The sequence below is a fragment of the Mustela nivalis genome (assembly GCF_964662115.1).
Source record: "Mustela nivalis genome assembly, chromosome: 6".
Classification (NCBI taxonomy): Eukaryota; Metazoa; Chordata; class Mammalia; order Carnivora; family Mustelidae; genus Mustela; species Mustela nivalis.
This window is the reverse complement of record NC_139025.1, coordinates 82,176,109-82,192,270: the sequence shown is the minus strand read 5'-3', so window position 1 is coordinate 82,192,270 and position 16,162 is coordinate 82,176,109. Positions and strand designations below refer to the sequence as shown.

The 16,162-nt window shown below is 36.0% G+C and overlaps 1 protein-coding gene and 1 long non-coding RNA gene across 7 annotated transcripts in view; one reads left to right on the top strand and one right to left on the bottom strand.

The window, feature by feature from the left end:
* The window catches only part of TRIM69 (tripartite motif containing 69), a 49,090-nt gene extending 38,023 nt beyond the window's left edge, over positions 1-11,067 (top strand). For all 6 annotated transcript variants that reach the window (XM_082735306.1, XM_082735310.1, XM_082735311.1 and 3 more), the window contains one exon: positions 10,475-11,067. In XM_082735306.1, coding sequence (XP_082591432.1) covers positions 10,475-11,016 — 542 coding nt within the window. In that variant the 3' untranslated portion in view covers positions 11,017-11,067. The remainder of the gene's footprint in view (positions 1-10,474) is intronic.
* Positions 1-16,162, bottom strand: part of LOC309867070 — a 78,420-nt gene that overhangs the window by 12,669 nt on the left and 49,589 nt on the right. The window lies entirely within an intron of this gene.

Genomic DNA, 16,162 nt, shown 5'->3' with positions numbered 1-16,162 from the left:
GAATTATTTCTCAGCCTATGATTTTGTTTCACTGTTCTATCAAATGTGACAACCAGTTATTTTATCCTGTTTTTCTTAATCAGTTCCATAAATCCCTGGGCTTCTCTGCCCTGAACGAGGAGGTTACTGTACATACTTTTTTTTTTTTGAAGATTTTATTTATTTATTTGTCATAGAGAGAGAGAGAGAGAGTGAGAGAGAGGGAATACACAAACAGGCAGAGTGGCAGGCAGAGGCAGCAAGAGAAGCAGGCTTCACGCCAAGCAAGGAACCCAATGCAGGACTTGATCCCAGAACCCTGGGATCACGACCTGAGCCGAAGGCAGTGGCTTAACCAACTGAGCCACCCAGGCATCCCTGTACATACTTTTTTATGTAATAGAGTCTTTTTTTTTTTTTTAAAGATTTTATTTATTTATTTGACAGAGAGAAATCACAAGTAGACAGAGAGGCAGGCAGAGAAAGAGAGGGGGGGGGAGCAGTCTCCCTGCTGAGCAGAGAGCCTGATGCAGGACTCGATCCCAGGACCCCGAGATCATGACCTGAGCCAAAGGCAATGGCTTAACCCACTGAGCCACCCAGGCACCCCTGTAATAGAGTCTTTATAGATCCTCTTGTGTTTGATGTTCCTAATGTATAACATTTTAGGAGACTCTTTAGAGATCTTCAGTGCTTCAAAAGAAAACCAATAATTTCAACAGATGTGTTGAATAAGGACACAAGTTTTTGTTTATCCTGCAGATACCAGGGGACTGAGCAGGAAAAAAGAACTCAAATGATAATTCAAGAACATAAAGTTCTGGGTGCCTGGTGGCTCAGTTGGTTGGACGACTGCCTTCAGGTCAGGTCATGATCCTGGAGCCCCGGGATTGAGTCCCGCATCGGGCTCCCAGCTCCATGGGGAGTCTGCTTCTCCCTCTGACCTTCTCCTTGTTCACGCTCTCTTTCACTGTCTATCAAATAAATAAATAAAATCTTAAAAAAAAGAGAACATAAAGTTCTAATATTTATAAAATAAAATTCTAAATATTTTTAAATTCACATACATTTATTATTATTGTTTGTAGTTACTGATTTAATGAAAATCACAAATTTATTCCTGTTAACAAATTTTCCAAGTAATTGACAATGAAAACACAGCTTTGCTGAGGTTTAATTAATACAGAATAAAATTTACCAATTTTAAGTGTGCAATTTGATGAGTTTTGACAAATGTATCAACTTCTGTAAACATCTCTAAAAGTTTCAATCACCCCAAAACTCCATATTCCTTTGTAGTCAGTCCCTTCATTCTCCCCCTAGTCCCTAACACTCACAGATCTGCTTTATTTCACTTTAGTTGCGCCTTTTGTAAACTCTCAAATAAATGGAATCATACATCATGTAATCTTTTCTATCTGGCTTTTTTCACTTAGCATAATGCTTTCTGAGATTTACCTATGTTATGGAATTGCATATATCAATAATCTTGTTTTATGGAAACATCACTGCACAGTGATGTATCTTTTCCCATCTTATTTTTAACTTATTAGTGTTTTTATATTTCAGGTACATTTTATGTAGCTAGCATGTAAAGCCTTGTGGGTTTTTAAATCTGATCTGATAATCTTTTAATTGAGGCATTTTGACCCCTGACATTTAATGTTATTATCAATATGATTGGGCTCAAATCTAGCATCTTGGTATTTGTTTCTACTTATAACATCTGTGCTAACTGGGGCAGTATTTGTCAGGTTTCTCATTATAAAGTTAATCCCTGACCCCTTTACACTATGGAAGGAAGTCACCATGCACAACCCACACTTAAGGAGTGTAGACTATCTACATTTGGAATTCTTCTGCATGGGAGATTTGTTTCTGCCAGCTGGTCATTTTTTATTGAATGCCAAACATGATCAATTTTACATTGCTGTTCACTGGATCTTGTTGTAATCCTTTAAATTCTATTGGATTTAACTTTGGCATGTAGTTAAATAACCTTTTTCCTTTTGATGCTTTTATTAAGCTTTGTTGAGTTGTTTAAGCTTTGCTAGAGTGCTTCAAGAGCAGTCTTTAATGTAGGGCTAACTCAGCCCATTTCCTAATGTAATATCCTTCTGAGTACTCTGCCTGATGTTCCATATATTACAACATTTTCCCATTATGGCTTGCAGGATTGAAAACTATTGCCAGACTTGTGTGAGCTCTAGTAATTGTTCAGCCTCCCGTTTTCTAGAGATTCTTTCACTGGCCCTAATTAGTTTCACTGCACATTAATACAACCTTAAGGGAATCCCTTCGTTGATATTTGAAAGTCTCTATATAGCTCCCTCTTCTGTGTTACTCTACTCTGCAAATTCGAGCAGTGTTCAGATCACATGTTTTACTTCTTGTACTCTTTGCCCTGTAAAATCAAAATTCACTTCTAGTAATCATTTAAAGCACAAACTGACTTTTCTTTATTTTTGGTATAAGTCGACATCTAAGAAAATAAAATGAGATTCATTTAATCTATGGTTATTTTACTAATAACGTAACTGTGGTCAAACCTTGGTAAAATATACTTCTTACTTTTTATTTCTAGACCTTTGCTTATTCTTTAGGCTTGTATTTTCTCTATTCCTACCTTATAATATAAGCTATTGTTTTAGGGCAGAGGCTGGATCTTTTTTTCTTTTTTTAAAATAAATGGTCTGATAGTAAATATTTTAAGTTTTGTGGATTGCATGTTTCAACAAAATTTAACTACTTAACTGTCATTGCAGTGAAATGGCAATCATAGGGGTGCCTGGCTGGCTCATTATTAAGCATCTGCCTTTGGCTCAGGTCATGATCCCAGAATCCTGGGATTGAGCCCCACATTGGGCTCCCTGCTTGGTGGGAAGCCTGCTTTTCCCCTCTCCCACTGCCCCTGCTTGTGTTCTCTCTCTCTCTCTCTCTCTCTCTCTCTCTCTCTCTCGTTGTGTCTCTCACAGTCGAATAAACAAATAAAACAAACAAAAAAAGAAATGGCAATCATTTACAATGTGTAAATGAATGGCTGTTAATGTGTTTAATTTTCAGTTAATGTTTTCAATACAAATTTATTTACAAAACAGGCAGCAGACTACCTTTGTCTGCTGGTTGTAGTTTTATCAATTCCAGTGTATGGAATAATTCAATTTAAAACACTTTAATACAGGGTGCCTGGGTGGCTCAGTTGGTTGAGAAACTGCCTTTGGCTCAGGTCATGATACTGGGCTCCCAGGATCAAGTCCCCCACATCAGGCTCCCTGCTTGGCTACTCTCATACTCTCTCTCTCTCTCATTGTCTCTCTCTCAAATAAATAAATAAAATCTTTTAAAAAATCACTTTACTGGGGCCTGGGTGGCTCAGTTGGTTAAGCAATTGCCTTTGGCTCAGGTCATGATCCTGGAGTCCTGGGATCGAGTCCCACATCGGACTCCCTGCTTGCCAGGGAGTCTACTTCTCCCACTGATCTTTCTCCTCTCATGCTCACTCTCTCTCTCTCTCTCTCAAATAAATAAATTAAATCATTAAAAAAAATTTTAAACCACCTTATTTCTTTTAGTTGTGTACCAGTAAAACATTACCAAAGTTTATTCATTTATTCAACACTCTCTTTTGGAAAGCCTAGTATGTACTAAGCACTAAGTTGGACTCAATTGATACAGAAATAAAAAGACATAATTTCTGTCCCAGGAAGGAGACACTAAAAGACCAGAGTAGAGTCTATGACTAGCTACCTATGCTAAAAGTTAAGAGCTAAGCCAAAGGCATGAGAATGGGAATGGAAAATAAAGAATAGATTCTAGGGGCACCTGGGTGGCTCAGTGGGTTAGAGCCTCTGCCTTCGGCTCGGTTCGTGATCCCAGGGCGCTGGGATAGAGCCCCGAGTTGGGCTCTCTGCTCGGTGGGAAGCCTGCTTCCTCCTCTCTCTCTCTGCCTGCTTCTCTGCCTGCTTGCGATCTCTCTCTGTCAAATAAATAAATAAAATCTTAAAAAAAAAAAAAAAAAAAGAATAGATTCTAGAGACAGATTTCCAGAAGCTGAAATATACTGGATAGGAGTTGGTAGTAGGGGATAGGGAAAGGTAGTGTCAAGGATAAAACTACAGGAGATACAGATTTTAGAGGGGGTTGAGGAGTTCATTTTGGCCATGCTGTGCTGAAGGATCTATAGGAAAACTAAGTGAATATATTCAAATGGGTAACTATTCTAACCGGAGCTTAGAAGAGAGGCCAGGGCTAAAATAAGCAGTATTGAGTGGGGTGGCTGAAGCTGTTGATATAAATGAGATTTTCCAAGAAAAGTGAGAACATACAGTTAAGGAGGGAACATCTTATATAGAAATAAAGGGCAATGATGCCTCCCAAAAAGACTGAGGAATTTTGGCAAAAGAGGTTAAGAAGAAAACCAGGAAATGCAGTAGACACAGAATCTAAGGAAAAAGAGTGTCAAGAAGAAGGGAGCAGTCACTCATGCCAAACGTGAAGACCAATTTAGCAAATGACTGGAGGGGTACCTGGGTGGCTCAGTCAGTTAAGCACCCAACTCCTGATTTTGACTTCGGTCATGACTTCAGGGTTGTGAGACTAAGTTCTACATTTGGGTTCCACACTGAGCCTAAGATTCTCTTTTCTTTCTCCCTCTCTCCTTTCATCCCCTACCCCATCTCTGTTCCTCTCTGAAAAAAAAAAAAAAAAAAAAAAAAAAAAAAGGAAAGAAAGAAAGAAGGAAAAGAAAAAAAAAGAAAAAAGAAAAACAGTGATTGGAAAGAGATTTTTTAACAGGGATGGGGACTTTGGTAAGGGCGATTTTTTTTTTTTTTTTTTACTCAAGATAATTAACATGTCATGTGTTATATTAGTTTCAGGTACACAAAAAATGATTCAAGGATTCATATATTTCTCGGTGCTAATTAAGATAGGTGTACTCTTAATCCCCTCTATTTCACTCATTCTCCCAATCACCTCCCCTCTGGCAACCATCAGTTTGCTCTCTGTTTTTAAGAGTCTGTTTTCTTGGGACAACACCTGTTTGGCTCAGCTGGTGGAGCATGCAACCCTTGATCTCATGGTCGGGAATTCAAGCACCCCCATGATGAGTGTAGAGATTACTTAAAAATCAAATCTTTTTAAAAAGGGGGGGGAGTGGTCTCTTTTTCTTTGTTCATTTGTTTTGTTTCTTAAATTCCATGTATGAAAAAATCATATGGTATGTGTTTTTCTCTAACTTATTCACTTGATCCATCCATGTTGCCGCAAATGGCAAGATTTCATTCTTTTTTATGGCTGAGTAATATCCCATTGTATATATATCACCTCATTTTTAATCCATTCATCTACCGATGGACACTTAGGTTAGTTCCAGATCTTGGTTATTGTAAATAATGCTGCAGTAAACATAGGGGTGCATATATCTTTTCAAATTAGTGTTTTCATATTCTTTGGGTAAATACCCAGTAGTGGAATTACTGGATCATATGGTAATTCTATTTTTAACTTTTTGAGGAAACTCCATACTGTTTTCAATACTGGCTGCACCAATTTGCATTCCCACCAACAGTACACGAGAGTTCCATTTTCTCCGCATCTTCCAATATTTGTTATTTCTCATGTTATTGATTCTAGTCATTCTGACAGGAGTAAAGTAGCCTTAATTTGCATTTCTATGAGGCTTAATTATGTTGAGCATCTCTTCAGGTGTCTGTTGGCCATATGTAGGTCTTCTTTGGAAAATGTCTATTCAGGTCCTCTGCCGGTTTTTAAAAATTTGATTGTTTTTTTGTTGTTGTTGTCTAAGTTCTTTATATATTTTGGAAATTAACCCCATAGAGGATATATCATTTGCAAATATCTTTTCTTGTGCAGTTGTGCAAGTTGTATGAATTATTTATATACTTTGGCTGCTAGGACTGTGAGTATACTAGTGTGTGTGGTTATCTTTCAGTGCAGCAATTTTAAATGAGTGGATTGTGTTTAAGTTATATTATGAAGGGTTCAGGAGTGATTTGAAATGAAGCAGTAGTGAAGTAAATAGGTCACTTGCTTGAGAAGCTTCACTAAAAGGGAAGATGTGAGTGTGGCAACAGAATCAAAAGAAGACTTTTAAAAACATTTATAGTAATCTCTACACCCAACGTGGGGCTCGAACCCATGACCTCCACATCAAGAGTCACGTGCTCTTCCAGCTGAGCCAGGCAGGCACCCCAAAAAAGAACTTTTTAAAACATAGTGAAGGAAAACAGCCTATAGAAAGGCAGAAACCAATGGTATAGGACAGGGGATAACTTCCTGGAACATTGAAAAAATTAAATTAAATTAAATTTTAAAAAGATGGGATAACTAGTGGGAGGAGGGAAGAATGAGGGAGATCTAGCAGACAGAAATATTGACTTTCCTCAGTTTCCTCTGAAAATGGAGAGAAGATAAAATGGTAGGGGTAAATAATTTTATCAAATGGAACTTGCAGAATGAGTGGTTAGAAGAGAGGGATTCCTATAAGATATACTATATTTTCTTTGTGAAGCAGGAGATGAAGTCATCTGCTGGGCAAAAAGGAAGGAAGTGATGGTATAGAGGTTTGAGGAGGTTGTTGCAGGTCTGAAATTGCTGTTGTGAGGAACTGGAAAGTATTTGATTGGGAAATATAGGAGTTCTAGGCAGTGCTGATGGTCAAACACAGAATGGAAATAACGAATCTGCAGTAATATCTACATGTGCAATTTTGTGATTTTCCTCCTACAATGGTCAGGAATTAGCATGTTAATTTTGATAGCTGGCTAGATCCAGGGTTGGAGAGTTGTGTGGCAGATGCTGCAGATACAAGGATAAAAGTGATAAAGTTACTGGCAATATAACTGTCAATGTTTAGTAGTTTAGGGAAGGATTTTAAGCCAGGAAGCAGCTAGATTAGAATAATAACGAGAAATGAAAGACTAGAGTTGTTAATAAAATCAAGTAATGGTTGTAGGGGAGATGAAAGTGAAAAAATAAAATATAAGAGGATGGGATATCTGAGTTTAAGATTTTAGAGAATGAATAGTTCCCAATGACTACAAGATCCAGAATGTGGTCATTAATATGGATAGCTGAAATATAATGGAGTAAAAAACCACTAGCAGTAAAATCAAGAATGTAAGAATGGAAAAATGGCTATATCCATAAGAGAGTGAAATCACTTGGGATGATGGGCTGGAGTTGGGGTAGAGGAGTAAAGTTAACCTAAAATGCAGAGAGTATAATGAGGAAGTCTGTACATAATAACATCAAATAGAGATAGAGGGTATTATGAAATGGAATGACAAGAGCCTCAAAAGAAAAGTGATTTTTACATGAGGATAGGGATTAGAGTAGCGGCCTAGAAATGCCAGTGGTAGCTCTGAAATTAGAAAATGAATAGTCTCATGAAATTTTCAAGTTGTATTTTTTAAAGATTTTTATTTATTTATTTGACAGATCACAAGTAGGCAGAGAGGCAGGGAGAGCGAGGAGGAAGCAGGCTCCCTGCTGAGCAGAGAGCCCAATGTGGGACTCGATCAGGGCCTGAGCCAAAGGCAGAGGCTTTAACTCACAGAGCCACCCAGGCACCCCAACAAGTTGCATTTTTTGGGAGAAGAACCAGCCAGGTTTCTGTTACGGTAAGGTGATGAGAGAAATCTGTAAAGTGAGGATGCAGGAGAGTTATTTAGAGAGGGAGTTCTACAGGGCAAAGTGAAAGGGATGGGTGGAGGAGTAGGAGGATGGGTGAAGGCAGAGGAACCAAAGAACAGACCAATGGGGATAAGAGTACATTAAAGGATAAATCATTGGGAGGGTCTACATTATGGGTTTTGGCCAAGCATAACAAGAATAAGAAGCATGGTGGGATTAGTTAGGTGTCAAGGATTCAAATGGAATTCTGAAGTTCATTTATTTATTTAACAAATAGTTACTTGAATGCTTGAACCAATAGTTACTTGAATGCTTGAACAAATAGTTACTTGAATGCTTGAATGAACTATGAACAGTTACAAATTTTGAAGGTATGTGAGGAAACAAAATAAAGTCCCTATCCTCTCAGAGATTACATTCTAGTGGAAGAAATGGACATTGAAACAGTAAATAATTTCACAAAGTGAAACCCATTGTTAAAACAAATCAAGTAAGGTGTATTCAGTAAGTAAGTATTCATGAGAAAAAAATAAAGTAGGATAAGGGTACAAACAGTGATGGACAGATGTAACTACTATTTTTGGCATTAGCCAGAAAATAAACTTTGAGGAGTTAACTCCTCCCTCCCTATGTTTTATTATGTATTTATTCCTCCTTATGTATTTATTCCAGACATTTCCAAACGTACAGAAAACTTTAAAGAATTTTATAGTGAACACTGCAGTATCTATTTATATTCTATTACTGATATCTCACTGAACTTGCATGAACAAAGGCTGGAATAATGTAAAGGAGTAAACCATATGGGGAAAGAGTGTTTGAGGACGAGGAAAGAAAGTGTAAAGACCCTCAAGTCTGAAAGAGTTTGGTATATTCAAGAAACAGCCGAAAGGTAGAGGTGATTGGATCAAAGTAAAGAAGGAAGGTATGTGTTAGGAGGTGAGGTCACAGAAGTAGGTAAATCATGTAGGTCCTGTTTGCTCTGTAAGGATTCCAGATTTTATCTTGGGTGTGATGGAAAGCATTAAGAGTGTGTTGATTAGAACTGGATGATTTCATTCATATGGCAGAATAGGATGCAGATGGGCAAGAGTGGAAAAAGAACAGTTAAAAAGCTACTGCAATAGTCCAGGCTAGCAGTATTTGTGAAAGTTAACTGTCTGTATTCTGAGTAGGCTCAGGATATATTTTAAAGGTGGAGTTGACAGAATTTACTGTTGAACTGAATATGGTATGAGAAGAAAAGAGGGGAGGCAAAGCTGACTTCTACCTTTGGAGCCAGGGCATGCTGAGTTAGCTGGAGGTGTGAGAGGTTTGGTGACAACAGAAGACTGCAGTTCTAAAAAGGTTGGTAAGGAGTCTGACAACTCTAAAGAAATCCCAGTTCTCACACTGGAAGAGGAACAACCCAAGACAAATGGTGATATGTGAGGGAGGGAAGATTCAGCCTGTATGGAAAACGTCAGGATTCTACAAAGTCTCATATTAGAAGAGAATTTCTTGGGATGATACGAAAGACTCTGGCTTCTCTGGGAAGAGAAAGTTAGACTGGACTGATCTCACTTCCAAGATAAATAAATTCATTAACGGCAAGTGCATGCATATAGGTATCTGTGTCCCTTATGTGAACACATAGTTTGTTTCCTTTATCAAATTTTGTGCCAAGGTTTGGTTACCTTACACCTGAAATTTATGTTATCTCCTTGCTGATATGCTTCCAACATCTCTTCATTTAGAATTTTTTACATTGCTGCCCACTTACTTGTCTAAATCTGTGCTAGACAAATAACCTGTGATGAATAACCAGTTTTTAAAATCTCAACCTGTCATGGACTGATATATTTGTGGAAGACAATACAAATAAATTATCTGAAAAAGTGGAATTAAAAAATATTACAAAGTGCAAGCCTAGTTGTTTAATTATTAGACCAATTGACATAAAATTACTCTATCAGATTGCTATGAAAGTCTCTAAGAGCAGAGCACCTGGGTGGCTCAGTCAGTTAAGTGTTTGACTCCTGATTTTGGCTCAGGTCATGATCTCATGGTCATGAGATCCAGCCCCAAGTTGGGCTCCTCTCTGAGTCTGCTAGGGAGATTCTCTCCTTCTGCCCTTCCCCACCCATTCTCTTTATCGCTCTAAAATAAGTAAATAAATATTTAACAAAAAAAAAAAAAAAAAAGAAGGAAGGAAGGACAGAATGAGAGATTCTAAGAGCTTAATTTTAATTTCTGTACTGTTTTGTCCCAAATTGGTAACCACACATTCTGAATAGCAGTGGCATAAACCACTCAACGTCTCAAAAGTCCCATTATCTATTAAACCAAATATAAATTTCTCACCATTGTCTTCTAAACCCTCCCAGGTAGCTCAGAATTACCTGCCTCTAATAGGCAAGCTCTTACCCTCCCCATCACATAAGCTACTATTTTTAACCCATTGCGTTTTGGCCTCTGTTTATCCAGTGCATTCTGAATATATCTCATAACTGAAATACTTATTATCTTTAAAAAATCTTCCAAGGACAAACTTACCTATCTTTATGCCTTCGACATTTGTATTTTCTTAAAAATTTTTTTAGTACAGATTAATATTATTTCTGTTGTTTTCTTTGTTGGACCATAAATTTCTTCAGAATAAAGTCAGACTTGTACCACTAATTTAAAAATGTATAGAATATAACCACATGAGTATAAAACATGCATATAAGTAATTCCTTGTCTAAGAGCATATGTGCATGGGAAGATAAAGTAGTGCTTTCTGTGTAAATATGGTCTTTAACTACAGGAATTTGCATTCATCCCTTTTCTCCCATGCCTTGCTTTCTTTTCTTATTAGGCCTATCTTCATTAACTCTGGACCCTAAAACAGCTCACCCAAATCTGATGCTCTCCAAAAACCGAACTAGTGTGTGGCATGGTGACATTAAGCAGGTAATGCCCGATGATCCAGAAAGGTTTGACTCAAGTGTGGCTGTGCTGGGCTCAAAAGGCTTCACATCTGGAAAGTGGTACTGGGAAGTAGAAGTAGCAAAGAAGACAAAATGGACAGTTGGAGTCGTCAGAGAATCCATCATTCGGAAGGGCAGCTGTCCTCTGACTCCTGAGCAAGGATTCTGGCTTTTAAGACTAAGGAACCAAACTGATCTAAAGGCTCTGGATTTGCCATCTTGCAGTCTGAAACTGACTAACAACCTCAACAAGGTCGGCATATACCTGGATTATGAAGGAGGGCAGGTGTCCTTCTACAACGCTAAAACCATGACCCACATTTACACCTTCACTAACAATTTCACGGAGAAACTTTATCCCTACTTCTGCCCTTGCCTTAATGATGGTGGAGAGAATAAAGAACCCTTGCATATCTTACATCCACAGTAATTAGTCATACTATTGTGTATTCAGAGTGTTATTAAAGAGATATTAAAATAGTTTACCAGTCTCACTGTTTCTCTTTCCAGTTTATGGGAAACTCTAGAATAATGAAGAAAGGATTCACAAAACTAAATTCTATTCTCAGTGTCTTAAATGGATTTCACTGGAGCTTTTCAAGATGTTCTTCCACTTCTCTGGGGTCTTCTGTGACACAGGAGCCACTCTTCATGAGAATGATCATCAGGCTATTGTTACTGGAGCAAACTGCAACTTCAGTTTGTGATGCCTGGAAAGCCATTCCAAAAGTGCCCGAAATTCTATTATGCTGCCACTATTCTTAGCACAAGACTCTTAATAGGTAAATTTTTAGATGTGTACTCTTCTTCCTATTTATTTTTTATTTTTAAGAGATTTTATTTATTCATTTTGAGAGAAACAGAGAGCATGAGAGGGGGGCAGGAGCAGAAGGAGAGGGAAGAGCAGACTCCCTTCTGAGCAGGGAGCCCAATGAGGGGCTCGATCCCATTACTCTAGGATCATGACCTGAGCTGAAGGTAGAAGCTTAATCAACTGAGCCACCTAGGCAGCCCCCCCATTTATCTTTTAATATAAATTTTGCAATAGCTTTCTTTTCTAGAACTTGTTGCAGAGATTTATAGAAAAAATAGGAAATCATCTGGGCTAGTTTATAATTTTGTCTTGAATTCTCTCAAGAGTCCAGCAAATCTGACTCTCTTTTTCTTGCTTTGTCTATGGAGGTACTTGTTCTTCTGTACTCAAATATATTTAAGTATTTCAGTCTGCTTTTGACTATGTCTTTTCCATCATTCCTGCCTATAATTTAAATATAAGTATTTTTTATCTTGTCCTCTCCAGTACACTCATCCTCTAGCATGTTCCTTCTGTCTACAGTTCTTAGCATCATTTAGCTCAGCAGTACCCTTGATGAACTATCCCTTCTTTTCCTTCAAAGTCCCATCTAACTGGGCTTCATTCTCTATATCTGATAGGGTTTTTGTCGGTGGGGAGTGGGGGTACCTAGGACCTACAGTACTGGCCCTTTAAAATTACAATTAGCATTCACCAACACTCTTTGGCAGGGTAAAAACCCCCTCTTTATCTTTCATAATGGGAAGGATACACACATACCACAGGTAATATTCTGTGGCATTTGTACCGCTGGCATTTACAATACACACATATTCATAGCCGCTGAGTTGGGCAAAGAGCATGACATGACTATGGCTACTTTTAAAGAAAACTACTTAAATAAATAAAAAAAATTCATGGCACCTGGCTGTTTCAGTCCGTAGAGCATGCAAGTCTTATCTCGAGGCTGTGAGTTCCAGCCCCACATTGGACATGGGGCCTACTTAAATAAATAAATAAATACATAAATAAATCGTGTATCTTTTTTTCAAAAGATTTTATTTATTCATTTGAAAGAGAGTGAGAGCACATGTATAAGCGGGGCAAGGGGGAGGCAAAGGGAGAGGCAGGTTTCCAACTGAGCCGGGAGCCCAATGAGGGTTTCGATCCCAAGACCCCAGGATCATGACCTGAGCTGAAGGCAGCCACTTAACTGAATGAGCCATCCAGGTGCCCCAAATTGTAGATCTTTAAATAAATAAATAAATAAATTCATTTCAATCAGAATGTAATAAGGACTTGTTTTGTGCCCGAAACCTTGCTAGATGTTTTGAAAGATGTGAAAGAAACATAAAAAGAAAAAAAGGTTCATTTGGAGAGACTTAAATTCAGATGCTTGGATATTTAATCAATATCTAAAATCTGTCTTTGGGATAGAGAAGTACTACAGAGTTCAGAGAAAGGAGAGGTTAATATTCACCAGAACAGGAAGATAAAATTCTAAAGAAAAGTTGTTATTAAGTTGGAGATAGCGAAAGATGAATAGGAATGAATAAAAAATTCTAATCTGAATTGGTAAATATATTTCTTAAAAATGAATGTTTTTTGTGGTTGATGGTTGGATAGCTGCATAAATATACTAGAAATTAGTAAACCATATACTTATAACAGGCAGATTTTATGGGATGTAAATTATACCACAATAAATTTTTCAAAAAAGGGAAAAATAAATATTTTTTTCTGAATCACCAGGGGAACCAGGATAGACCACAGGTGTATACATATTTTCCACTATCTGAGGTATCTACCTTAATATTTTCTCTAACATACTATCTTAACTCTTCAGCATTTGTCTTATCATAGATAACACAAATTTATTTTCGTGCAGTTTTTCCCGATAATTGGTTATTCTATACAGAATAATTTGAGCAATCCTTCTATATAGAACTCAGATTACAATTAAAGGCAGGAATCCTTCTAATGAGTATGAATCATAAAACACCAATATGAGACTTTCCTGCTAGAAACAGACTCTGAATGGTATTCCCTAAGAATTATTATTAGAGCTATCTTATATGTTGTTCTACCCGAGGCTATAGGAGATGAGTCTGCTAGTAACAAAAAAGTAGAAGGTAAAGTCACTGTGTTAGGATTCAGAGATGAGAACCTTAAAAGGAGAATGACTGCACTTTTCTGTGACAAATTGACCTTTAGAATAGCAGTGGCAATATCATTGCACAGTTGTATAAAATAGTTGAGATATAGGAGAAAAAAAAAGAAATATTGGATTACCAAGTACTTCCTAGGAAAGAGATGCTCTGGACAAATTTATTATTCAGATGAGTAAAAGTGATTTATTCAAGGCCAGAGATATGCTTAACTATTTTACAAAAAACCCTCAAAAGTTTACTTAATTGATTATTCTTAAGAATTAAATTGTAAAATATACACAAGGGAGTATATATATATATATACACTCACACACACATTTTATATATATATAAATATATGTATTTGTGTATATATATACACACACAAATATTTATATTTATATATTTATATAAAATTTTATATATTTATATAAATTTATATTTTATATATAAATATATTTATATAATAATATATTTGTATAATATTAAATAATAAATAATATTAAATAATATATTTATATAATATATTATATAAATATATATTTATATATATAAAATGTGTGTGTGAGTGTATATATATATATATTCTCTAATTGCATATATATATATATACACTCACACACACATTTTTATACACACACACATTTTATATATATAAATATGTATATTATATATATACATTCACACACATTTTATACATATATATATACACTCACACACACATTTTATATATATATATATTATATATACACTCACACATATTTTATATATATATAAATATATATATTATATATATATACACTCACACACATTTTATATATATATATAATATATATATACACACACACACATATATATAATATATATATACACTCACACACATTTTATATATATATATAAATATATATTATATATATACACTCACACATTTTATATATATATATATGCAATTTAAAGAATGATACAAAAAACAAATACTCATTAATTGACCATCTAGTTTTGCATATAGAATAATATCAAAACCTTTTAAGGCCCCCAGTGTCCCTCTCTAGGCCCTGAAGTAATCATTATTCTATATTTTGTACCTGTTTTTTCCTTTCTAAAAATAATTCATAGGTATATTTTCCCTACAGCCATACTGATTTGTTTTTTCATATATATGTATCCTTAAAAAGAAAGCTTCATTATGCCTGGATTTTTTTAATTAAAAAAATATTTATCTAAGTAATCTCTACACCCAATATGGGCTCAAACTCACCACCTTGAGTTCGAGTCACATACTCTTCCAACTGATCCAGCCAGGAACCCCCCTTATGTCTGTTGTTTGAAGTTTAAATGAATGGAATCATGTTCTATGTCTTCCTTAGCTTTTTTGAAATTTAAAATTATGTTGTATTTCATTCTATGAAACTACAACAGTTCAAATATCCAAACTACTGTTGATAAATAAGTAGTTGTTTCTAGTTTTGTTTTTGGTTGTTGCTGTTGCTTTAGCAACAATTTTGCCATAAACATTATTGTACAAGATGTACTAGTAAAGGAGAGCAAGAGTTTCTCTAGGTATATATCTAATAAATGCTGGCCAGTAGGGTATGCACATTTTTAAGTAAGTAATGCTAAATTATTGGTCAAAGTGACTATGCCAATTTACATTCCTAAAGTTCCCATTAATCTATGTTTTTAGCAATTCAATTATTACCAGTTAAGTGAGTACATGATGGTATCTCATAGTTTCAGTTTGCATTTCCCTAATTACCCCTATGGCTGAGCATCTTTTTTTAAGTTTATTGGCCACTTCAATTTCTTCTTCTATGAAATGTCTATTCAGATGTTTGCCCATATTATCTATTGCATTGTCTGTCTCTTACTGAATCATAGGGTTACTTACGTGCTCTAGATACCAATCTTTTGTTGGTTATTCATAGTGCAAATACTTTCTACTGGTTAATACTTTTGTCTTTTAAAATGTTATTCTCTACCCAGAGGCCTGAGAGGTATTCTTCTCTGTTTTATTCCTGTGTTTTAAAGTTTTGCCTTTCATATTTAAGGGCTTAATAGTTCAGTCAAGTAGAAAGTATACATTAGCATGTGCCTAACAACATAATTTCAATATACATAAAGCAAAAGTTAACAAGAAATCAATTTATCCACAAAGGAGATTTTAATATGCTTCTTTCAGTAACTGACAGTAAAACCTGACAATATGAATAACAAACTTGACCATATAAACACGCAGAATCCTGCATCCAACACTCAGAATATCCAACAGCTGCAGAATATTCTTTGCAAACACACAGAGAACACTGACTATATACTTCAATCATAAGGGAAATTTCAACACATTTTAAAAGATTATAACCATATAGGCCATATTCTTTGACCTTACTACATTTAAAATAGAAATCATTAACAAGTTAACTACATAATCTCATGTTTGGAAATATTTTTTTAAAGATTTTATTTATTTATTTGACAGAGAGAGATCACAAGTAGGCAGAGAGAGAGGAAGGGAAGGAGGCTCCCTGCTGAGCAGAGAGCCCCATGTGGGTCTGGATCCCAAGACTCTGGATCATGACCTGAGCTGAAGGCAGAGGCTTTAACCCCTTGAGACACCCAGACGCCCCTGGAAGTAC